The 25,155-nt window shown below is 31.4% G+C and overlaps 1 protein-coding gene across 1 annotated transcript in view; it reads right to left on the reverse strand.

Annotated features, from left to right (window-relative positions):
- Positions 1 to 25,155, reverse strand: part of ATF2 (activating transcription factor 2) — an 80,887-nt gene that overhangs the window by 12,564 nt on the left and 43,168 nt on the right. Inside the window, exons 8-12 of the mRNA XM_063098094.1 lie at positions 23,495 to 23,673; positions 22,755 to 22,869; positions 20,438 to 20,524; positions 9,431 to 9,580; positions 6,051 to 6,257 (exon numbers count right to left, since the gene is read on the reverse strand). Coding sequence (XP_062954164.1) covers positions 6,051 to 6,257; positions 9,431 to 9,580; positions 20,438 to 20,524; positions 22,755 to 22,869; positions 23,495 to 23,673 — 738 coding nt within the window. The remainder of the gene's footprint in view (positions 1 to 6,050; positions 6,258 to 9,430; positions 9,581 to 20,437; positions 20,525 to 22,754; positions 22,870 to 23,494; positions 23,674 to 25,155) is intronic.

Genomic DNA, 25,155 nt, shown 5'->3' on the forward strand with positions numbered 1-25,155 from the left:
AATTACACTAAAAAAAACCCAAAACTGTGCATTTATACACATAAATTTACATATATCTAAAAAATACACTACACAAGTATGCTGTAAGTAATATTTATCCAAAATTCAAACAACCAGTTTCCCCCCAGCACCTTTTAAATGACAGAAATGATAAGGAAAAAGCACAACAAATTCAAGGCATGCTCAATACAAATTCAGTCCAATCTTTTATACCATTCAGACCTAAAATGTTTTAAAATGATAAATTTTCCTAATCATGATTCTGAAGCTCAAAAGTGACTTTTGGATAAGAGGTTACAAATTAAATGTAGTTTGTATTACTATTGTATCCTAGCATATATGATTTTTTTAAAAGCTGGTATCAGCACTACACTGAAAGCAGCAAATGGCACATAGTTACTGGCAAGGTACTGGGACTGAGATAAATACTGCAAAGCAAACACAGTGGTAGTATGGGTTAGGTATAAGAGTGGGCCAACGCATACGTAAGCATATGTTAGTGGTCAAGATCGGGTCAAGGAGAGGTTGAAAATTGGAGGCTCATGCAGGTAAAGGCTACATAACTGAATTAGGTAGAAGAGGCTAAAGACTGTGGTTGCTAAGTCATTTATGATAAACATAGAAAAATTCAACAAATTAATCCAAGCATTCAAGAACTGTAGTCTTAACATACATATGTATGAAGAAAATATCCTTAAAGATAGGCATGACTATATTAATATTTAGATAAAGGGGTTACATAAATCAATTTTAATTCTGTAATTTTTCTATTGAAGAAAGAAAAAAAAGGGCTGCTACATAAATATGCTGTGAAGACTCCTAATGATTCTATACACAGAGACCTCAGAATGCGAAAAAAAAAAAATTTACTAACACATACAACCAGTTTGCTTAAGCCAAAGTAAATCTGATAGAGATCTTAAGTCATAAACAGATTTAATATTAAATAAAAAAAGAAATATTTACACTTCTATTATTTTAGACTAGATTCTAAGTAGGTTCAGCTTCCAAAGCCCTTCTGGTTATACTATCTACTATTTGTGAATTATTACACTTGCAGAATATATTAATTATCTTCCTGGGTCACTTGGAAGCTGAAGTGAAACAAGGGACACAAAAAGATTTTGAAAATGTAAAAGTCCCACTCAAATGTGAGCAATCATTTTGTCAAAGTAAAACATATTTGAGAAGACAGAGCAGATGCTGAAAAAAAAAATCTTTTGGTCTGAAATCCAATGTAAATTATTTTGGCATTATCTGCTCTACTCTAATAATATGGTTACTCAAGGTGAATTACATACTAGAGCAAAAGCAATATTTTGCTACATTGTTTATCTGAAGTTGATAAACCCTGATGAAATCATAACAAGATGACCAACTGATTAATCAATCAAAACTTTTTACAGATATTTGGCCATCAACTGATGACCTAGTATTCTATAAATTTGTAATCTCTGACCTTCTATTGTAGCCATTACCCCCCCCATTAAAGAAATGATATTGATTAGTTTCTTTTGGGGAACTTCTCATTACTATCAATCGGATTCTAAAAATATTTAGTCTTCTCAAAAGTTAGTGATTAAGTATCAAGATTCTCACCACACAGTTCCCAGGGTTATCATGGATACAAAACCTTATACTTGAAAACAAACTAGTTTATTTATATCTATACAGAGAAATTGAAGACAGGGTTCTCACTACAGATACAAAATATTCTGGCAATACTTTGCAAAATGAATGGAAATGACCCCTCTTCTATTCTCACATTTTAATTACTTGTTGCATGTCTGTCTCCTTGGCTAGATCACAAGTTCTGTCAATGCAAAGATAATGCCTTTTTCACTGTTACCCCTATGTCTAATAACATGCCTTGCACATAATAAATGCATAATGACTGAATGAATAAAAATAATTAGCATTTGCATAGTATTGTTACAACACACTTTTCTATACCTTGTCTCATTTGCTCTTGATAATAGTACTTCTATAAGTTTGACAAATGGAGAAGTAAAGGATCAGAAAAATGTTTAGTAAAGGTTAATAAAATTAAGTACTAGATCTCAAACCCAGATTAAAATGCATGAGGTAGAGGTAGCATCACTATTATCCTTTTATTGCTTCAGGACCATAGTTAAAAAAAAGGAAGATAGTTTCGTTATAGAATAATATCTTTCTCAGGAATTAAACAAGTATTGTACAGTATCTTCCAATTGTCGCTATTCCTTCATATTTCAAGTGATAAATACTGAAATATTGTTCATGTACCAGGAATAAAATATTTGATCCCATTCCCTATTAGTCAATGGACCAATAAACAAAACCTTTTCCACATCATTAACTTATGAGTGAAAAATCTTCAAGTATCAAGCTGTAAACGTATGCTTCTATTAATTTATCCACACACGTTTTGCAGTATCCAAGTTTTAAAAGCAAAACCTGAAACAAAAATAATTTCCAAGTACTACACACAGTAACTGTTAAGGAGTAATTGTTAGTAAAGAGAAGAGTCTGCCTTTTTGTTCATAAAGGAATCATGCTAAAATTGTAAACTGAAAACTAACCCTCATATGAGTACAGCTGAAAGAAAAAGTTATAAACAGGTTAAAACTATTTTAAGTAAAAGATAAAATTAACAAAACAGATATTACTTAAAAAAATAAAATAATTTTATAACTAACAGTATTCAATTCTTGGTCTAGATTAACATAAATGTCTCTAATATAATTTGATGGAAACTGCTTTTAACAAAGATCTTAGAAAGCTAAAACATGATTAAATTCAGTGAATGGGGCAATATTTTCTTTAAAACCTAACATGTATTTGGTAAAAATATAAATAATCAAAACTCAACACTTGTTAAAACCTTTTATTGTATATAAGTAACCACGGGTCATTACTGCCTACTACATTGATCATCTAAGCTGGTATGTCACAAGAAGAATTATTAAGGAAATGTAGAATTGATAAATGTTTTCACATAAAGTAGAGTTTAATTATTTCTTTGACATTCAGTTTTCTTTACAAGTCATTCTGTTCTTCACAGTTAACGGCTTTGCTGTTGGCAGACTGAAAAATTATTTTCTACCTGAATTGACTATAAGCATGTTAACTCTTCACACTCTGAAAATGAAAACCTGTCACTTTATAAAACTGCTTTTATTTTATTTGACAAATAACTAAAAAAACATCAAAAGGTAAAAATCATACACTGACTTAAAATAACAGAAAATCATGATAAAGTGCCCTTTCTTCCCCAGACCATCCATGCTTCTCATACCCCTCCACTATTTTTCACATCTTGGGACATGCCACTCCTAAAATTTTACCTATAATTAGGGAGTCATTTCTATACCAATTCCCATACCTATACATTTATCATGTAAATAATTAATAAAAAAGGATTATGCTATACCTTTTAATATGCAAGTGATCATTTTTTTCCCAGTAATTTATTGAGGTGAAATCCATGTAACGTAAAGGTAATCGTTTTAAAGTGGCATTTAGTACATTCACAATGTTGTGCCACTACCATCCTCTCATCACTCCGAAGCAAAACCCCTTAGCCATTAAGCAGTTTCTCCCCTTTCCCTCCCTCCTCCTCCCTACCAATATGCATTCTGTCTGTAGATTTATCTATTCTGGGTATTTCATTCACATAAATAGAATCACACAGTATGTGTTTTGTTCTGGCTTCTTTCACTTAGCATAATGTTTTGAAGTTCATCCACATTGCAGCATATACTTCATTCCTTTTTATGGCTCAATAATATTTTACTGTACATATATACAACCACTTGTTAATCCATTTATCCTTGATGGACATTTGGGCTATTTCCAGCTTTTTCTTTTTACTTTCTTTTTACACATAAAAATTTATTACAAGTATTTCCCGAGGTTAATTTGAATTAAACCTAATTCTTTTTCTTTTTTGGAGATGCACTTTAAATCAAATCCTTGATAATATATCACTTCACCTCATTATTTTGGAATGCACTTCTAAAACTAGGATGCCTTTGTCACTCAGTTTTTAATGATTAAAAAATACTGATTATACTTGTCTGTAATTTGAGGTATTACCTAAACTCATGTTCAACTGTAGAGCTTAACTTAGTGATTCCCTGAATTTGACTTCCATTTAAATGTCTTATGCTTCAAAAGTGATGTCTGCTAACTTTTACCTAGAAAATAAATCTTGCTTTTATTTCTCCAATCGAGAAATTTCTACCAAATTAGGAAATACAAAAGGCACATTATTGTTACAAAATGACATTTTTATCATAGTTTGTATGGTGGAAAAAACATAAGGTAAATAAAGATCATATTTATTCTGAATACTAAATTTTCCAAAGTTTTCATTATAAAGTGTTGCTATTAATAATGGTGACCAGTGCTGTAGTATAATTAAGGAAATAGGAATATCTCATTAAAAGCTGTTAATACTGCTATAAAACTTGGGTCAAAGCAGAAAACTGACTCAACCTAAAGTCCCTGTAAAATGATACCATATATTTACATACCACTTTATAGTTTTCAAACACTTTCACTTCTTAAACGAGGCACAATAAGACAAGCTACAAAGAAAAATACTGATAAATTTGTCTTACTAATTAAACTTTTCTGTATGAAAAAACACTTGCATTCATTTTAATTTGACTAGGACCAGCAGGTATTATTATCTCTATTCTGCAGGTAAGACAACTGAGGCTAATAGAGGTTAATTATGTTTTACATCATATAGCTATAAAATAGCCAAGTCATTCAGAAGGTTTTGTTAGCAACAGAAAAGAAAAAAATTGATATACCTAAATCACTTTGTTAATGTAATATGAATATCTGAAAATTTAAGTAATAATAGCTAATATTCTAACAGACTTGGTAAAGAACAGCCATGCTGTAGTATATACATAAATTAGTACTTATTTCAGTTTACTTAAAAGGGAAAACAATTCAGACATTTTTTGTAAAAAATTGTGAAACTAGTTCTTGAATGAGAATTCATTTATCAGATGGTAAGAACATAATATTTCTTAATAAACCCTAGTATATAAATATATATCTGAAGTCTATGTGATGTGGTAAGTTATGTTTGAATTCTTTCTAAACCATTAAAATAAAATGGTTAAAAATAAGTTTTGCAAGGCAATCTGTTCTAAAGCTACCATGTCAATGTTCAAAGCACAAAAGACTTTTAAAAGACATCTACCTCACATATGAAAAATTTTCTTATAAAGTTTACAGTTTGTTTAATGTTATATCTAATGCTAAAAACTTTCTCTTAAGCATTTAAACAGACAATTATATTGCTGACATCTTTACAGACAGATTTAAGAAGAAAACAGGTCTCTTACATCAATTATGATTACACAGAAAGATTCATTTTTAACTGGCAATGGATAATTCAGAAGATTGACTTATAAGTAATGACTACAATTCATTAACATCAATTTTCCAGCTAATGTTTATCAACTGGTAGTTTAAAAGATTTTACTGGAGAATATTCACAACATTAAAAAACAAAACAATAAAACAAAAGGAAGGAAGTAATAACAAAAAGAGGGAAATAGATTTGGTACTGCCTGATACCATCATTGGAAATCTTAAAGACTGAACAGGGAGGGAGCCTTAAAACCTTTATACTCCATGAGGTTCTAAGAAATGTACCTGAGGCACATTGGCAGGGCAGTATGAAATGATTTGTACTGCCACTGGCCATATTGTACCTGTTCTGTGGGTAATTAGAGTCCTTCAGTTTCCAAAGCTGTCAATCTGGCACCTTTCGGGAGCACTATATTCACTTTAAATAAAACAAAACAAAACAAAATTTATAATTCAAAGAAGGAAAGAATTTAAAAATAAAAACTGCTACTTTATAGTTGTGATATAAACCAAAAAATAAACAAGTAAAATACCAGTGATATTTTTAAATTTTAAAATTCTTTGTTGGAACTTTATATCACAACTTCATAAAGTTCAAGCCAGATAGTTCAGGTACTTTTGTACTACACAGGTAACCACTTAAATAAAATAAAAATCACATACATGCTCCATACCTGCAGTTGACCATTTAATGAACTCAGATCTTCTGCTTTCTTCTCTAAAGACTGAACCCAAACTTTCCTTTTTTGTCGGCATCTTGAAGCTGCTGCTCTATTTCGCTCTAGAAACTTTCTCCTTTTTTCATCAGGATCTTCGTTAGCTGCTCTTCTTCGACGACCACTTGTATTTTGGGTCTGCGGAGTTGTGTGAGCTGGAGAAGCCTAGTAATAAACACAGATGGATGCTTGTTATATTTGTATTTATTGAGTGAATTAACATAGGCAGTAAATAGTGTTCAAAGGGGGAGAGCTACTAACTATATTTTATAAGTCCTGTGAATACATCAGTATTTTTGGGCAACATGAAAATCATCCTTGTCGTTTAACACCTTCCTTGAAATCAATAAGCTATGTCATAACAAAATTCTCACTAAGGCGATGTCATAGTGAATGTATTCTTTAAAATATGTATAATATTTTCATTTATGTAGGAAAAAATATGAAAAATAGAAAATACAATACAAATGGATCATATATTTTTCCAAGTGTATTTTTTAACAGATTTGATTGTATTATTCAATGCTTTGAAAACTACTGATTAGAAGTTAGTAAATTAAAAAATTTAATAACTTTCTATTTAAATTCATGATAAGAAACCATGTTTTCTGTGCTATTTCTGAAATAAAATATATCGTATTAAATCTATCAATTTTCTTTAAAAAGTGGTTTCTTTAAAATTACAGAGGGAAAGGATGTATATATACTTTGGTGCATTCAGCTTTTCTTCAGTTTTTGGAACTTAGGGTCAGTCTTTTTCTAAGGGCCAGGTTCTTGTAATTGTTTATGCTCTTTTTTTCTGGTAGGTAGAACCCCAGAGAAGCCCTGATTTTCATTTTAATTGGCCCCCTGTCAATCAATCGGCTTGGTTATCTCAGATTGGCTGAGAGACAGAAATCTTCAGTAGATAGCCATATTGTCTAGAGTCTAGGACTACAGAACAACTGATTCTTCTAAGCCTCTCAGAAACCCCAAAACTGTACCACAGAACCCTTGAATATGGGAGACAGGAAATAAACTCTTGAAAATGGTACAGAGGAAAAGAGTACTTTGTGGCTACAAGCATATGATCCAAAGGAGAAGACTGAAAACAATCTTTTTACCTATAATTATATTTTAAACTGTTGTGAACAAATAAAATTATTTTCTCCTAATCTATATAATAACAAAGATCTTATATATAAGCTCAAAATAAATTTGCAGGTAAACAGCAAAACTATGTCTCATTCTACAAATTCCCCCCAATACAAAGTTATCATTCAATTCCTTTGTCCAAATAACTACTACTAAAAATTAAAGAGTGTTATTTCATTTATAAAGTATTTTAATTATAATAAAGATCAAGCATTAAATTAGATTTTTTTCCTTTACCTGTATAATGCAAATTTATCTTTTAGAAAAATATTACTATAGCTGGCTTCAAGAATTGTAACCTTGACATCTTTTTTCTTCATCCTCTTATCTTTACTACTGAAAACAGTAGATATTTTCTTTTATTCATCTGGCTGAATAGGAGAGAACAGTTTTTTTGTTTTTGTTTTAACTCATTACAACAAACACTAATAAATCACAAATATTAGTAGAATAGCAGAAACTATTATGCAGTTACATTTGTATATTTTTATTCCTAACAAGGATTTGAAGTTGCTTAGAAGGATATACTGCTCATTCTCTCCCCACTTCCACTGATTCATTCATTGTATTTCATTCGGAAAATATGGGAACTATTCTAGAAAATAGAGATACAGCAGTCATCAAATAGATGAAGTCCTGCTTTCATTGGGTTTTGATCCAATACAATAAAATATAAAGATATAAATAAAACTTAGATCCAAGGGAAACTATAGTTAGTATAAAAAAAGACTTAAAAATAAATTATATTCATTTCTTTTCTGTTTAAAAAATAACTCTTTAAGAATGTAAAACTCATACGCAGCTTGCAGACCATATAAAAACAGCCACGGGCAGCACTTGGTCTGTGAACCACAGTTTGCTAACCCCTGATTTATAACACACACACACATTTTCCCTGTCTCTGCCCCTAAATAAAGTTTAGTGGATGACAACCACAACTACATTCCACTCTACCTTAAGTTTTGTATAGATAAAATAGTTATGTAAATACCTATGCTTAGGTGGCAATCTAAAACTTTGTTTACCTGTGTTTCCTTGAAAACGTTTACTTTTTAATGCCAATGCTACTATTCTTCAAGTAGAGAAGACAAAGTCTAAACAGAGTTCTGAAACACTTAACAGAAATACAGAAACCCTTTATTGTAAACATATAGAAATATGTATCATCTGATAGGCAGTCACAAACTAGAGATGAGTGAAGAAGCCTCTAGTTTAAATAGCTGTTATAAAGCGTATCTGCTCCTTTGATGATGTTTCACAAGTTTTAATTCAAGAACCATTTGATTTACATCAGTAATGTAATATATACATATATGTATGTGTGTCAATCTACATCTATATATTTCTCTAAAAGAATTCTGATTACCTAGAAGTGAGGAAGGGTACATATATAAATAAATAAAAAGAAGTAATGTTTTACAATGAGTGACCAATACTAAAAAAAGAAGCAAGAATTACTAAAGGAAAAAAATGTCTGCCTTTTTGGGACATTTGGAACAGCAGTTAACAGCTCTACACATTTTTACGGCTAAAAAGGCCACCACAATACTAGAATATGATATGGGCTATAATCATGAACATATGACATTTTAGGAAACAGGTAAATCAATGATAATTTAAAAAAAGAGATCCAAAAAGATTTGTTAGAAATCTTAGTTTTGGTTCTTGAAAAAATATCTAATGTTAATAATTATGGTTTGTTTTTAAGACAAGTCTACAGTTTTTGACAATCATTAAAGAAGACAACTCTTCATTCTCCTCAATATAAGCTTCTAATTATTACAGTTATTCTAGTTATTACAGAACTAATTTCCCAAAGAGGAAGGTCACAACTCTAAACTTTCTCAATCAAGAAATAGAGAATGAAGTTAAGTTTCTCACATCTGTATTCAGTTTCACTGTTCTAGGAATCAATAGGAAAAAAATGTTTTCTTTAAAATGTATTGTCATGTCAGATCAACATATACAGATACCCACAGAAACATTTATAGGGTGTCCTAATATTAAAAATTAATTAACATTTATTAATTTCTGTATCAATACTTATACACTGAACTACCTTTTCCTAAAGCTTTTGATACAATTTTGTAATAACCTGATCAGAAATAATTTTTTTCAAAGTATATAAAGAAGTCGTATAAGTTACACTGTATATGTCTTCTTAAGGATGACAGAGCACTGAACGATGAAAACAACACACATACCGGAGTTTCTGTAGTAGATGTGGCTGGCTGTTGTAATGATTGTGGTCGAGATTCCTCTGACTGAGTCCTAACCAATCCACTACCATGACCTTTGACAGTATCACCATTGGTAACTGGAGGATGTTGTTGGGTCAAAGCAGCTTTTAATCTCTGAAATGCAAACACCATTAAAAAAAAAAAAGTTCTCTGCTTGACATTCAAATCTGACTCTCAATATACTCTTCGGCTTACCAAAAAATATTTGTTAAGAAACACACAAACACATACTATTTTAAAATTAGTTTTCATCTATTTCATTGCATTCCTGAGGTTATTATAAATACTAATAGAAATAATATAAGGGCGCTTTTTAAAGTTTGTGAACAGAATTGTAAACTACAAATCTTTCCACAAACTTTTTGAAGATCCTTCATAGGACCTTTGGAAAGCTTCCCCAAATCTTTTTGTCTGGTACAGGTTGAGTATCCCTAATTCAAAATGCTTGGGACCAGGAGTGTTTTAGATTTCAGATTTATTGTTAATTGAAAATAACTAGCTTTATTCAACTAAAATAGGCAACATAAGTTAATTATTATATACACTCACCTGTTTTTTTCTACACCATTCTTATACCCAATATCCCAATCTTCTCAGGCTCTGCCTAAATTCTAAGACCTAAATCTCCTCTTTTCCAGATTTGGGCCTACTTGATTTCTGCTTGTAGGTGTGATGACAGTGTTTAGATAGATAATGACCTGATGTTGCATTTTTTAGGTCACTATGCTGTCAGACTGAACCTCCTCTTTCAAGAACCTATAGCTAGGCTTGCCTCCTTTAGGTAGTCTTTTCCCCAGTAAGCAAATCTAATCCCAAGTTTATCCTTTCCACTAAGTTCTATTTTGCCAGTTAACCTGACTTTCAGAGTATGACAGATCTAGTGTTAGAATGAGGACCTAGATATTTATGGCTACCTATTTATAGATATAATCTGAATGAAGCTTATTATTCTATTACCAAAAATTTGTCATATGTGACTATTTTATCTCCCAACTAGATAGTAAGCTCTTTAAGAGCAGAGATTGCCTTATATTTCTTTGAAACCCTTTTAGTAGCTGGTGCTGTGATTTGCTACATATGTGCACAATAAACTTATTTGATAACTGACAGAAATTGGTTCTTTAGCAAAAATGAGCACATGTGATATTTAAGGTAGTTTTATTGTTGTGATTCACAAATATAAAATAATTGGCACAAGATAATCATACTATAGTATGTCAGTGATGAAAGGAACTTAAGGGACCTGAGAGATCTGGGATTATTATTGCTTATACTGATCTTAATAAAAGAAATTAATCCCTGAGCCCAAAATAAGTTTTATTAGAAAAATTTGAGTCAAGAGATATGTCCATTAATTTTCTTTTCTTTTCTTTTGACGGCTGGCTGGTATGTGGATCCGAAACCTTGACCTTGGTTACAAGGCCGCACTCTCACCAACTAAGGTAACAGGCCAGCCTTTCCATTACATTCTCTTAAGATCCATACTCAGGTGCATACTTGGAGGGAAGGAAGCTAGTAAAAAAAAATATACTTATGTGAAAATTGCGTTGCAGTCTATTCAGTGCTTCCCAAACTTTCTTGAAGTAAATAACTGCCTGGGGTGTTAAGTGTTAAAAACACGGATTCTTGGCAATCTTTCCTTTCTTCCTTCCTTAAGTATAGCAGAAAGGGTGAGGTGAGAGAGAAGCGCTTTTGAAAAGTGCCCCGAAATGATTTGAGTACAATTGTCACTCCAACTAAGAACAATTTAGAAAATTTTACAACTATTCAAAAATTTATAATTTCTTTATTTTCATCTACATGTATCTTCTTACCATATGTGATCCACATCCCTTAAAAACTGAAGCACATATGAAAAGATTTTTATATCTGAATTTCAACTGAGGCAATCATTATACCTGGACACATATTAGTGGACATTTTCTCTCTACTGTTAATCATTGTAGTGTCTGGGTATGATTTTAAAGATGAAGTTAGTAGTTAAAAAAAAAGTTTTATTGAGGTATAAGTTACATACAGTAAATTAACTCTTTTAGTAAACAGTTCTGAGTTTTAACATGCACATACATTTGTGTAACCTCACCTACAATCAGTATACAAAATAGTTCTACTACCCTCAAAATGCCCTCATGCCCTGTGCTGTTATGCATACTCTTCTCCCACCCCCAATCCCTGGAAACCACTGATCTGTTTTCTGATCAAGAGTTCTGCCTTTTCCAGAATATCATACAAATGAAAGGCATTATAGCTTTTAAAATCTGGCTTTCCCTTAGCATAATGAACCTGAGATTCATCCCTGTTGTTATCAGTAGTTTTTCAATGCGTTTTTAGTATCCTCATTTTACAGATTAGAGATTGTTTGCTCAAGGGTGCAAAACCATTAAGCTATCTCAAATCCTAAATGTGAACTCGAACCTCTTTAATTTCAAAGTGCATAATCTTCCCATGGTACAATGTTGCATACATTATCATTGGTGCCATCAGAAAACACAGGGAAAGATCGATAAATAATCTGAGACTATATGGCTTAATGATTCAGAAGATAATCTTTAAGGATTGAGATCATCAACCCTAATATTGCAACTGCTAAGCCATGTCATCCAGGATCAGGCATGTTTTCTCCCTCTTTTCTCACAGACTACTTCTTTTTGAATTATAAAAAGCACTATATATGTAAAGTCCTAGTATCTTCACTGATTAGTATAATGTATTATGAAAGTTTTGTACAGCTGAGAAGACACTCTAGGTTCAGAACTTAACTAACTCAAACTATCTATGATTTTAAACAAATCATTAATCTTTTGAGAATATCAGTTTCCTTATCTGCAAAACTGGAAATAATGATAACTTCCTTGCAGGACTGAGGTGAAAATTATATATTACCTGCAAAACTAACTGACTCATAAAAGGATTTGGATTTCTCAAATGTCAGCTCCCAGCTTCCTTATTTCTTCAAGAATAGCTATCGAGGCCTCTATTTTTTTAGCATAGGGGTGGGAGGATGCCAGAGAATAAGGAGAGTTCCTATACTTTTGGAATTTCAAACTGTACTTAAGGGTCATCTTAAGCACTGGTTTGGCCCCAGACATATTTTTTATGTAAAATATGTTCAAGACCACATCATACACTGCGACTTTCAGAATCCAAACAAGATTCCTAGTTCCTTCCTTTTTTTCCTTCTTTTTAAAACAATCAGAAACAACCATACATGGGTACTTCAAAAAGTTCATGGAAAGATTGTATTATTCAATTCTATTTTTCCACAAACTTTTTGAAGTACCCTCGTATTAGTAGCTAGGACATTAATAACTGATGGGATAATATGGAAGTGGATAGATTATAAGTGAAATTAGATGGGTGGCCAAAGTAGTAAGTAACTGGCTGGAATCACACAGGAATACTTAGGAAAATAATCAAGAAGAATTGAAAGTAGAAAGATAGGAGTTGGAAAGTATGGATGATATAAATAGAACAAAGGAGGAGAGTATGGGAAGGTAGTCATTCTCCAGATTTATATATTTTATAAACAGAATGTTAGATACTGAAATACAATGAATAGTATCCAGCATATATCACTAAGTTGGGGCTTTCGTTCCTGGATATAAAATGTGTATAAATATAACTAGAGGTTGAGATGAGAGGCTTGGTAAATTATGTGTCGGTAAAACATTTTTAAGTCCTTAGGTAGAAAACATCACAGAATTGAAGAGCATTTAAAGTTTTATAGTGAAGAGCTTAACTCTTAGAATTAATGAAATACAGTAACTGCACATAGGGGAATCTGAAGTACATAAACATCATTCTCTTGAATAATCTTTAGTAGGCCAAGTTACTACCTTATAGAGCACTTAAAAGCAGCATCAGTATTCACTCATTATCCTCTCTTGACTGCCCTAGGGTATATAATACTCATCCAGTGAAGAAGCTCTAATGTTTGCTCCATGCTGTTACATTGATTACAATAGGTCTGACTTGGAAAGCGTGCCACTGGGTATAAAATGTAAGGAAAAGATTTTTAGGGTTAGTTAACACTACTCTGAACTGCCAATTAATTTTTTTTTAAACTACAACAAAAATACATATATGCTAAAAAAAAAATTAGAATGAGGGAGGTGAAAAAAGCAGTCACTAAATAGCATTCATTTAAATTTTACAATTAATATAAGAATATCTATAATCCATCCATATATTTGTTAGAGGCATTTTAAAGAAGGCCAAATACTTTGGTTTTAAAAAACTAGATGAAAACAAATATAAACATAATGGGCATTTATTTTACAATAGAATTTTTTTTTTTTTTTAAATTTTATTTTGTCGATATACATTGTGGCTGATTATTGCTCCCCATCACCAAAACCTCCCTCCCTTCTCCCCCCCGCCCCAACAATGTCCTTTCTGTTTGCTTGTCGTATCAACTTCAAGTAATACAATAGAATTTTGGAGCTAGAAGAGATAATGGAAGTTAATTAGTCCAATCACTCTTACAGATAAAGAAATTCCCAAAGAGTGAAATTACCTCCCAGAATCAGAGTGAGTTGCAGCACAGATAATACCAGAAATTCTAGCTGATTCTCAGTTCACTGAATGTATTTTTAACAAAAGCTTTACCAAATTAGAGCTTTGGTCTAATATTATTAAGTATATTAGCAATCAATTAAATTGAGTATCAGACATTAGTCAGTCCATTGCCGAGATCCAACTTTCTCTCAGAGAAATTTAATATAAATAAAGATTGTGTATTCACAGAAATAGATTGAGCACTAAGAAAAATTAAGTTTTAAAAGATTTACATTCTTCAACATGTACAATAAAACCTAGGCACAATTTTAATTTTAAAGTAAAGATATGTATTGTTTGAAAGAAAACAAAAATAACTTTATTATCATATTTCTAAGAAGTACACTAGTGTTTTAATGTTTAGCGTTAATTTTTAGCGATGTAAAGTTCAACTACTATACTGAAAACTTTTTTTTTCTTAGATATAGACTGTGAATTAATTAAAGGATGAAAACTTTGTTGTACTGACCAGTCTGACACATTCATTTTAAGAGGAGATCTGCTAAAAATAATTTGTTATTCAAGTTCTGTGTTGTACCCTTGAAAATAAATTTTATCAGATCAGAACTTGGTAGGAACAAACTACTCCATCATAGTTCAAAGAAAAAAAGATAATGTTCTCCAGAAACAATTTATGAAAAAGTCAGATTCATATTTCATATGTGCCACAAAAGCTCATCAGAGTAATAACCCTCCTTCTCCTGGGTGTTATCCTACCATCTGCTGCTCTATTACTTATCTTTATTTTGCAACTAATTAACAGCATAATCTTCTAAATTCAGCAAGTTAATTATCATTATTGTGGTCTTTGCAGCATCATCAGTCCTCATGAAGTCTTGTCTCCCCACCCCAGAGAACATATGAAAATGAAGTAGGTTGGAAGAGAGTCTGTTTCCTTGGAGTGGGCTCATTAGGTGTTTGCTGATTAGCTTGGCATGCAGAGGCAGGTCAGAAGAATTCTGCTGAACATGAGGTTCCATGCAGGGCCCAACCAAGTTAATGTAGGTTTCTGAACATTTGCCAAGATGCCCTATGTCAGCTCTCAGTAGAAACCCCCTGCAGAAAACCTACTGGCTACCAACTGTGTGCAAAGATATTTCTCAGTTTGTCACACAGACTTAAAGGAAGATACTACTCAAATACTTTAGTAAATCTTCTTCAATAAAACTCTTGAATGATTAACACTTTCTTATTCAGAAGAGCTACTTTTGACTTCAAATATTACATGAGAAAATTGTTTTATTAGAAGAGTAATACAGACGTAAATATCTATGGTTTATGTGCTTAATGACACACAAAACCCCTAGGACCAAATTTCGTGAGGTCTAGTGTGATTCTGCAGAAAACAGCAGATCCCAGGAACTTTTCTGTAGTATTAAAAATTACTAGATAATCTTGTATCTACCCCTATTTCTTTATCATGTTCTTACTTTTCCAAAGACTTAAACAATTTTCTTAAAAAAGCTTACTCTGAAGAAAAGGAATGATCTTATTTCACTGTTTATAACAGACATAAACACAACATATACATAATATCTTCCTGTAAGCACTTGGCATCTGAAAATCAGGGAATTACAAAAGCAGCCTTGGCTATCTTAGGGTACAAAGTAAGTTTCTCGTCAGTTGTAGCGTGCTACTCATGTGTTCCAATCCTGCCATTTCTCTTACATTATTTTTTAATCACAGGTCATTTTAGCAGAATCACCACTGCTACACTATATAGCTTATCAATAACTGACTGTGGCCACAAAAGTCAAATAAGTCCTTGAGAGTGATGCAGAACCCAAAAAGGATGAATATTTTCAAAAAGCTGAAAGCAGCAACAGCAAAGAAAAATACAACTAAAGCAGTGAAAAAAGAAATTACAAGTTTCAGTGGGGGAGCTGCAGACAGATGAACAAGCAGAAGAATTATTCAATACGTAGGAGAGATGTGAGCTGGGAACCACCATTTGAAGAGCATGGATTTGGATTCTATCTTTGATGCAGGAAAGAATAAAGGCTTGTGATCACTGATCTGGTAATTAAGAAACCTTTGTGTACTGGGATATAAACCCAATTTCAACTTTTTTTTACTTAGGATTATAGAATTGTGTATTTGATAAGTCTTTTTAGACCTTTGAAGCTTAATAAAATAAACTGATGACAATGACATCTCAATTTCAAACTTAGAAATAAACAGTACCTATTTGGTATTTTATGTTTTAAAAGTGTCTAAAATAATTTGCCACACTGAGCATGGCAATAGATTACCCATGGATTTCAATTTAAAATGTTTAATTAAAAGAACGATTTAGTCCTGTGATTTTAGTTGTAAGCACTAAGCTAATCTTACCTAAGTTTCTAAATAGTATAGGAATATTTTTAAAAAACTAAGCCTCACTATATCTATAAGTTTAATTAAATTTGAGTTATTAAAGTAAGTACTTCAGAAAGTCTGTTAGACAACTGAGGCAATTATAGAGAAAACAAAATATATTAAGTTTATAAATGCAGCTTAGCATGTTTAAGATTAACTATATTTTAAGCCCTTTAAAAGCAATCATGTCATAATCGTATATGTAAACTGCCTTGAAAACTTAGGGAAAAACTAAGTTTTTGAATTTGTAACTTTAACAAATCCAATATTATTTTTAGAAAGTAGTCCTTGAATAATTGTTTTTGTGTACAGAAGTCATCATCAAGGGCATCAAAAATGCAAAAGCCAAACACCTCATTGATATGATATAATCCCAATTGCTGCACATGTTGAAAAAAATCAATAATGGCCTTTTTAGAAGATAAGACTCTTTTTTGATTCTCCTAACGATTACTGGAAACAACTGCAAGAAAAAACTCAAACTTTAAAATCATACCTGTTATAAGAAACATTTGTTAAGTAAGTAACAGTTGAAATAGTTGTTAAACGATGTTTTAAAATATATGAATATGAACTAATAAACTACAAAAAGCAAACTATTTCTGAGTAATTCCCTACGGTTGGTAGATTCATTTTGCACATATAACGATACACAATTATAGTTGATGTTGATAATAATGACATACAAGTACTATATTAAAAATTCCCGAATCAAACAAAATGCTAAATAATGCTCACTCTACGTTATTAAGACAGGGAAAATAGATTAATAATATTTGATAAGAATGTAAAAACAATTTTGAAGTGTGAAATAAAATAATTTCTGCACATCAAAAAAATGCAGCTAATCTAAATTCCCTTAGTATTCCAGTCAATTGATATTTTAAGTTACCAGTTCATGTTACTTGAGTAGTATAGCAATACCTATTGTTTTCAAAAATAAGCCAAAATAAAGAGCTATAATCTAGTAGAAAATGGAAATGCAGAACAACCAAATAAACCAAAGATGGTAAGTTGCCAAAATCTTAATGTAATTAAAAAAGAAATCAGTAAGAAAAAGATAAATAGAAAAGATCACAAATATTTGGAAATTATACAATACACTTCTAAATAACCCACAGGTCAAAGAAGAAATCACAAAGGCAATTAGAGAATTAATGATAATGAAAATATAGCACATAAAAATTGTGCATAGAGGGAAACTTATAGCTTTAAATGCCTATATTAGGAAGGGAAAAAAAGATTTAAATTAATCTGAGATTCTACTTTAAGAAGCTAAAAAATGATAAGCAAATTAAACTTAATTAAGTAGAAGAAAGGAAATATTAAAGATAAAAGTAGCAATCGATGAGAGTACAAACAAACCATTAAGAAAATAAAGGCAAGCTACAGACTAAGAAAATATTCATAAGATATATATACACACATATCTAAGAAAAAACTTGTATCCAGTATATAAAAAGAATTCATATACTGAAATAATAAAAGAAAAGCACACAATTGAAAAAATGGGCAAAAGACTTCAAAAGAAAGTCTAGCCAAAAGGAAACACAAATTAAAACCACAAGACACTGCTACATACCCCTAGAATTTCTACAATTAAAAAGAGAGAGAAAACCAAATGTTGGCAAGAATGCAGAGACAACTGTAATTCCCATACACTACTGGTGGGAATGTAAATCCTTGGAGAAAGGTTTGGCAATTTCTTACAAAGTTAAATGGATACCTATCCTCTGACTCACCAATTTTATTTTTAAGTATTTATCCAAGAAAATGAAAATATATGTCCACAAAAAGAGTTATAGAAGAATATGTATAGTAGCTTTATTCACAATATCTAAACACTGGAAACCATTCCACTGTCCATCAATAGGAGAATGGATAAAAAAACCTGTGGTATATTCACACGATGGAATAGTACTTAGTAATAAGGAGAAGCAAACTCTGATACACTCAAGAACATGAATAAATCTTAGAGATATATGGTGAGGTGAATACAAAAGAGTATATACTGATTCCATTAATACGAAATTCTAGAAATAATGTATTGTAACAAATATCAGAACAGTTGAGGGAAGGACTGATTGGAAAGGGAAACAGAGAAACCTTCTGAGTAGATGTTAAAGTTCTATATCATAAAAGAGGTGTGGGTTACATGAATGTACTTATTTATCAAAACTGTACAGATAAAACTGTTTTATTTCAATGTATGTAAATTTTATATTAAAAAAGACCATAAAAATAAATGGGAATAGGGAGTGGATTGAGGTATAGATAAAACAAGAATTATCACTAATAACTGAAGCTGGGTGATGAGTACATGGGGGGTCATTATATTATACTATTTACATTCTATATGTTTGAAATCTTCCATAATGAAAATTTAAAAAGAAAGGGAGCAGAATAATTTCAGTCTTTTAATTAAACAAAAAATAGGACAATCATTTACTATGTGAATTAAAATAGGCAATCACCTAAATATGGCTATTTTACATTAGCAAAATTTAACTGGATTGTTAAATTTAAGTGGGGCAATCTGTAACTTCCCATGCTATTTTTGAGTCTTTGACCAATGATTACTGTTCATATATATTAATTTATGAAAGTTATAGGCTTTAGTATTTTTAATTTGCAAGCATACAAAACACTTTTATTTTAATTTCCTGGTGACCTAAAAGTTTTCTGGCTTAGTATTAAGTTTAATAGTTTCTAGAAATATTGCCTACTCTTATATAGCCAAAAGGATTTCTTTAAATCAGATTTGTTGCTTTTGAATAATTTGTAGAAAAAAAAGTCCACTCATGGTGTAAAAATACAGTAGGATCTCTTTAACTCCTATTTCTACTCTACTCAATTCTCACTACATGGCAAATTAAATTGAATTTTTCATTTGTACAGTATGTTTAAACAGGAAGTGTAAACAACATCCGCAGTGAAGCTCTTCTGCTATCAAGTGAAGATTCCATCTTAGTATTTCCAAATTTCTGACCTGAATGTTATGATGTGAAAAATTTCCCCATCATGTTTTTAGGTCCTTCTAACATCACAATCAATAACAGCTCATTTTTACACTCCTCAACCAATTACTGTTCATTCAGATGGTGTGTAAGTTTTACTTTTAAAAAGGTTATCATGCAAATTTCATACTGATTATTTGAACTAATGGAGAACAGCAGTAAAAAATTACAGCTTTGCAATATATAATATAACTTTTTTACTGTATAAATTAATATTGTTAGTATAGTGCCTAGCAAGAACTAAAGCAAATAAAAGGTGACTATTAACTACTTATCTATTGGTTTCCTAAGGATACATTAACTAATGTTGCTAGCCTTGTATTGAGTTAGACTGTAGAAGGGACGATCACATTGATTTAAAAAAATAATAAAAGCTTCATGTATTCCACCAAGAAACGAAAAAGTTTATAGGATTTGGGGCTGAGAGTGGCCCCAGAAATCAAACCTTAATCCTTTTATTTTACAGATGAGGAAACAATGTCAGAAAAGTTAAAGTGTGATTAAAGGCGGTGAATAGCAGAGTTAGAATTAAAATTAAAACACGTCTCCAGATTCCTAATCTATAGCTCATCCCTTGAAACAACGCCAATATCTTAGCATCTGAAGCACAATAGAAAATATATGTATCATGTGTGATGTGTGCTAATTTGTATACTATTCCAGATTTCTCTTCAATAATGTTTAAAACCACTCATTACATCAGCACTGCCTTCAGATAATTACAGCTGTAGTACCCTTACACTCCACCAGGAGGAGAAAGAGTTTGTTTAAAAAGCCACAGCCAAACACCAGACAAACCACAAATGACAAGAATTACAACTTGACTTCCAATTCACCTGTTTATTTTAAAGTACCACTAACTAGTCACTTTGCTAATGGGAGCTTTCCTGTTCCAATTTTTCTGGTCCTTCTATAGTACAAAGTAGTCCATAACTTTATCAAATGTGATCTAAACTGTGCATTTGAAGCAGGCTTTAAAGGAAAAAACAAATTCAAAACAGACTTGAGAAATGTACAGAAGAAATAAATTCTTGCTCACCATTTTTGCTTCTGACTGTACTGGTTGAGGAGAGGAAGGACCCGGGATTCCTGGAACACTAGGCACCATGGTGACTGGTCGAACGAGCTACGCAAAAGATATTTAAAAATAATTGCTAGATAATACATTCAAAATGAGATTTGTACTTTATTTGCACATTGGTTGTTAATTTGAGACTTTAAAATCAGGAAATTGTAAATTTATCTCCAGCTGATTGTATCTCTACACCAAACACCCCTCTTCGCCTTACATCCTGACTTATCCTTCAAAAGTTGTCAATTTCCCTGAGATATGTGCTTCCCTAATCTTCAATTTTTATAATTTCTTTCTTAATGGTTCCTTCTTTTAGAACTCAAAATATTCAAAGTGATCGATGCAAAATTTCTCACAGATTTGTCACACTTCCATTTTGAATTTGAAAGATAAGAACATCAAAACTTGTGACTAGGCATAAAAAATAATTTCGACAATGAACTTTGCTTTTCTAAAATATATATATAAACTTTCTGAAATACATAAAAGTTCTCTGATATATTAATACACTGCATAATGACAAAAGATGATAACCTCTAGTAATTTCTCAAATAATAATAATCTGGAATAGATTTTACCATTTTGTTTTTTGTCTTTTTTACAAAACCTAATACTGAGTGAACAGGTATTGTATAAAGTATATCTCTTTTTTAATTTCAAGTTGCTTTCATCACAGGTACATTTAACAGAACAACTATATAATCTCAAATACACAGTGAGAGTCTTTTCAGCCCTCAAAAATATCCTCAGAAAAGAGGAAGTAGACACCTTATATGTGAATTCTTACAAAGTCTCTCAAATAATGCATTTTGAACAACAAAATTCTGTTTGAAGAAGACATTATTTTGAAATTACCTCAATCCAGGCTAATTTTGGACACTTAGGAAGATCACTTGGAAGAATTAGTAAATAAAAAAAAAAAGTAAATACTTTACATTAGTCTCTTAGTAATATTCCTGGGGTATAAACCTCACCAAGAGGGTTGGAATGCTACTATAAATAGGCTTTAAACAATTTGAAAAGCTTTACAGTAAATGATCACATTGTACTGATCAGTAATATGTATCTATAAAGGTAAAAGAAAACACTTTTTATTATATAAATGAGTATCTAAGGCTTGAGGTAAATTTCCAGGAAGAGAATAATAGAGAGACCCAAAAAGTGTTACACTGTAAATAATCTAGGTGAAAATGAAAACGTGTTCTGGAAAACTGATAGATGTTTCGAAAAGTGGCTCTCAGGATGAAAATTTGGATGTTGAAGATATTTGAAGAGTCTGAATAAAACTTTTATGAAATGTGAGAGTAAGAAAAAAAGCATTATTTCTAATTTACATTACTACAATGTGTTTTTAAATGTTCATTAAACTGTTAAATACTGTAAATAGGTATTTAACTATTCGACTATATCTTTCAAAATTTATTTAACATGACCCTCAAAAAACTCTTCTTTTGGAGCTTTCATTAGGAAAGTGGGAAACTATGGTTTTAGAATGTTTAGATTTTAATATGCTTAGGCATCCAAGGAATTCCAGCAACCCAACTTGACCACAAAAGTTCACAGAGTGTGCCTTTATAAACAATTTCTATACTAACTGGAATATCATGGAGTTTACTTGACAAAAATTCTAATACAAATATCTTTTTAAAATTAGAAATCTGGGGCTGGCTGATTAGCTCACTGGGTAGAGTGTGGTGCTGATAACAACCAACATCAAGGGTTCATTCAGATCCCCATAATGGCCAGTGTTTTTATAAAAAATTCTCATACTAACCAGAATATCATGGAGTTACCTAACAAGCATAAAGTATTCTAGTACAAATATCTTTTTAAAATCAGAAATCTGGGGCTGGCCAGTTAGCTCAATGGGTAGAGTATGGTGCTAATAACACCGAAGGTCAAGGGTTTGCATCCCCATAACAGCCAGTCGCAAAAAAGAAAAAAAATTAGAAATCTGTGTTAATATTTGAATTCTACAGATCTAGTCAAATTGAAATGGGTAAATAAGAAATAAAGTTCTTAGTATAAAAATAAAGGAAAATAAAGGAAACAATTAAGATTTTGGGGGGGAAGAAAAAATCTTTTCTATCCAGTTATGTTTGCTTTTCTGAATGGTATATGCTATTTTCAAAAATATCAATGAATAAACACTATCCACCACTAAAAAGTATTGTGTTAGATTCAGTTCCATAAGACAATCAAGCAGACCTAACTGTATTTTCTGATTGCTTTACAAAGACCAGACTTGCTATAAAGATTTAAATAGTCTAAATTTCTAACTTACTGGGACTGCAGCTGGAACGTGCACATTAGAACTTGTAATTGATGCAGGAATAGCAACAGGCATGGTTTGTCCATTAGGAAGATGCAACAGAAGAGGAAATGGGCCTGGTACAGGGCTAAGAAAAACAAAAGAAGGGAAATTAAAGACAAGAGATCCATAACAACCATCTCTTTAAAAAAACAGCAGTATTTTTACTATTACCATATCATGTAAAGATAAATTTTCTAACCACTACAAAGAAAATTGCAAAATTATTTTTAATTGTATCCTAAATGAATAATGTAGCAGTGTGAACAAAAAAAAAAAAAACAAAAAAAAAAAGGAAAAAATTATGAATTTACTTAGAACAATCTCTAATTTGTAAAATGAGAAAAATTTCTGAGTTCTCATCAGAAAGCTCTTGGGAGCTACCTGTAAGAACTGATAGAAATGTCATCTGATGATGAAGCAATTTATATGCTTGTGTGACATAGCATGAAAATAAGAGGTCATTGTAAATTCACATTCTATGTTAATTTTTTAAAACTAAGTTTTGGGTACTTTTCAAACTATTAGATAATATTTATATTTTAAAAAGACCACCCAAGTATTGTTTCCAAAATTCAAGTAAGGAGAGAGAGACACACACACACACACACAGAGTCACACAGTCAAAATGTGAATTAAATGTCTTAGAGAAAAATCATAAAGAGAAAACTAACAATTCATATATAGTTCAATGATTGGCCCAAATCACTTACACAATTGGCCTGTTGGAGGATGGTGCCTGGGTGATTACAGTACTAGAGGTTGGTGAAGGTACTGCCTGCTGAATAATCACACTTGAGTCAGAACTTGTAAGCAGCACATTGGGAACCTGTAATGATGCTGGACGAACAATAGCTGATGTGGGCTGTGCAGTTTGTGCCAATGATACTTCCTATTTAATAATGAGATAAAGAAAGGGTGGCATTTAAAAATGTACCTTAGTAAACGGAACACACTTCTAAAAGTATCCACAGTGTTTTATATTTAACCCTCAAAAGTAAATTAATATCTAAAAATAATTAAAAGAAACTTTCAGAAGCAGCTATAATGGTTCAAATATAATGTTCAATTAGTATTTTAATTTTTAAAAATCTGAGTAGGTTTTTTCAGTACAACTTGTTTTCCTATCAATCCAGAAATAAGTTAGGCTGGGCAATTTGGCTGTGATTCCATTTATAATTTTAGTAAAAAATTAAAATTAAAATACAGTCCATTCTCATGAAATCATAGAACTTAAAATCCATAAGAGATTGCCTAAACCTATTCCTACATTATTCTGTACAAAGAGAAAAACAGATACAGGGAGACTATATTATAGTTAAAACAAATTCAATAACAGAAATGCTTAAAAATATTTTAAAGTAATATGAATGTTCGCTAATCTTGGTACCTATCCCTCCTATATCAATAATTTCTCAATATCAAAAGGCCACATAATACTGATATCCTGAATGTAAAATAAGTAATTCCTGGAGTGAAACCTTTACAAATTAAAGGAAAACAGAATTTGTGAGACAGTGAGGACTGTAAAGATGGTATTTCCCCTAGTTTTACAGATTAGGAAATAAAGAGATTAAGGGCCTTACACAGAACTCCTTAACTAATCAGTGTAAGAATTAGGTCTACTGTGTTTGAATTGGCCTTTATGCTGTCACTATCAAAGTCTTAATAAGCTACATAGGAAAAAGGACAAACTAGTACTACTTATAACTTCATTTATTCAACAAGTTTGAGAACTTATGTTCTCACGGACTAGTGGGAAGAGAAACAATAAAGTGAAACAAACAAGAAAATTTTAGATTGTTACATGTTAAATGTTATAGAATAATAAGTGCAATATAATAAACAGTGAAAGATTAACTGAGGGCAGGGCAGAGTTGGCTACTTTAGTTATCCTAGTGAAGGAAGGTGAGCTTCTTTGCAAAAATGGCATTTGAGCTGATACTGAAAGGATAAGAGCACATTCTAGAGAAAAGGAAACAATACCACATACACTGTCTTGAGGAAGTAAAAAGTCTGAAATATTTAATGAACACAATGGAGTGGCATGAGGTGAGGACAGATGGGTAGAGAAGTCTAGATCAAAGTCTGCTTATGCTAAGAAGTCTGAATTATCTTAAATACAAAGGCAAACCACTGAAGGATTTTAAGGAAGTGAATGGCATGATTCAATGTACTAAAAAACAAAACCGAACAAAAAAAGCCCTATAGAAAATAGAATGGAGATGAAAGCAGAAAATCCAGTTAGAAGGTAGTTGTTAATAATCCAAGTAAAAGATGATGATGGCTTGGACTAAAGTGGTAACACTGCACACGGACAGAAGAGGGTAAGATTCAGGATATATCCCAGAAGTAGGTCTGATAAGATCTGCAG

Source organism: Cynocephalus volans, chromosome 1 (assembly GCF_027409185.1).
Source record: "Cynocephalus volans isolate mCynVol1 chromosome 1, mCynVol1.pri, whole genome shotgun sequence".
Classification (NCBI taxonomy): domain Eukaryota; kingdom Metazoa; phylum Chordata; class Mammalia; order Dermoptera; family Cynocephalidae; genus Cynocephalus; species Cynocephalus volans.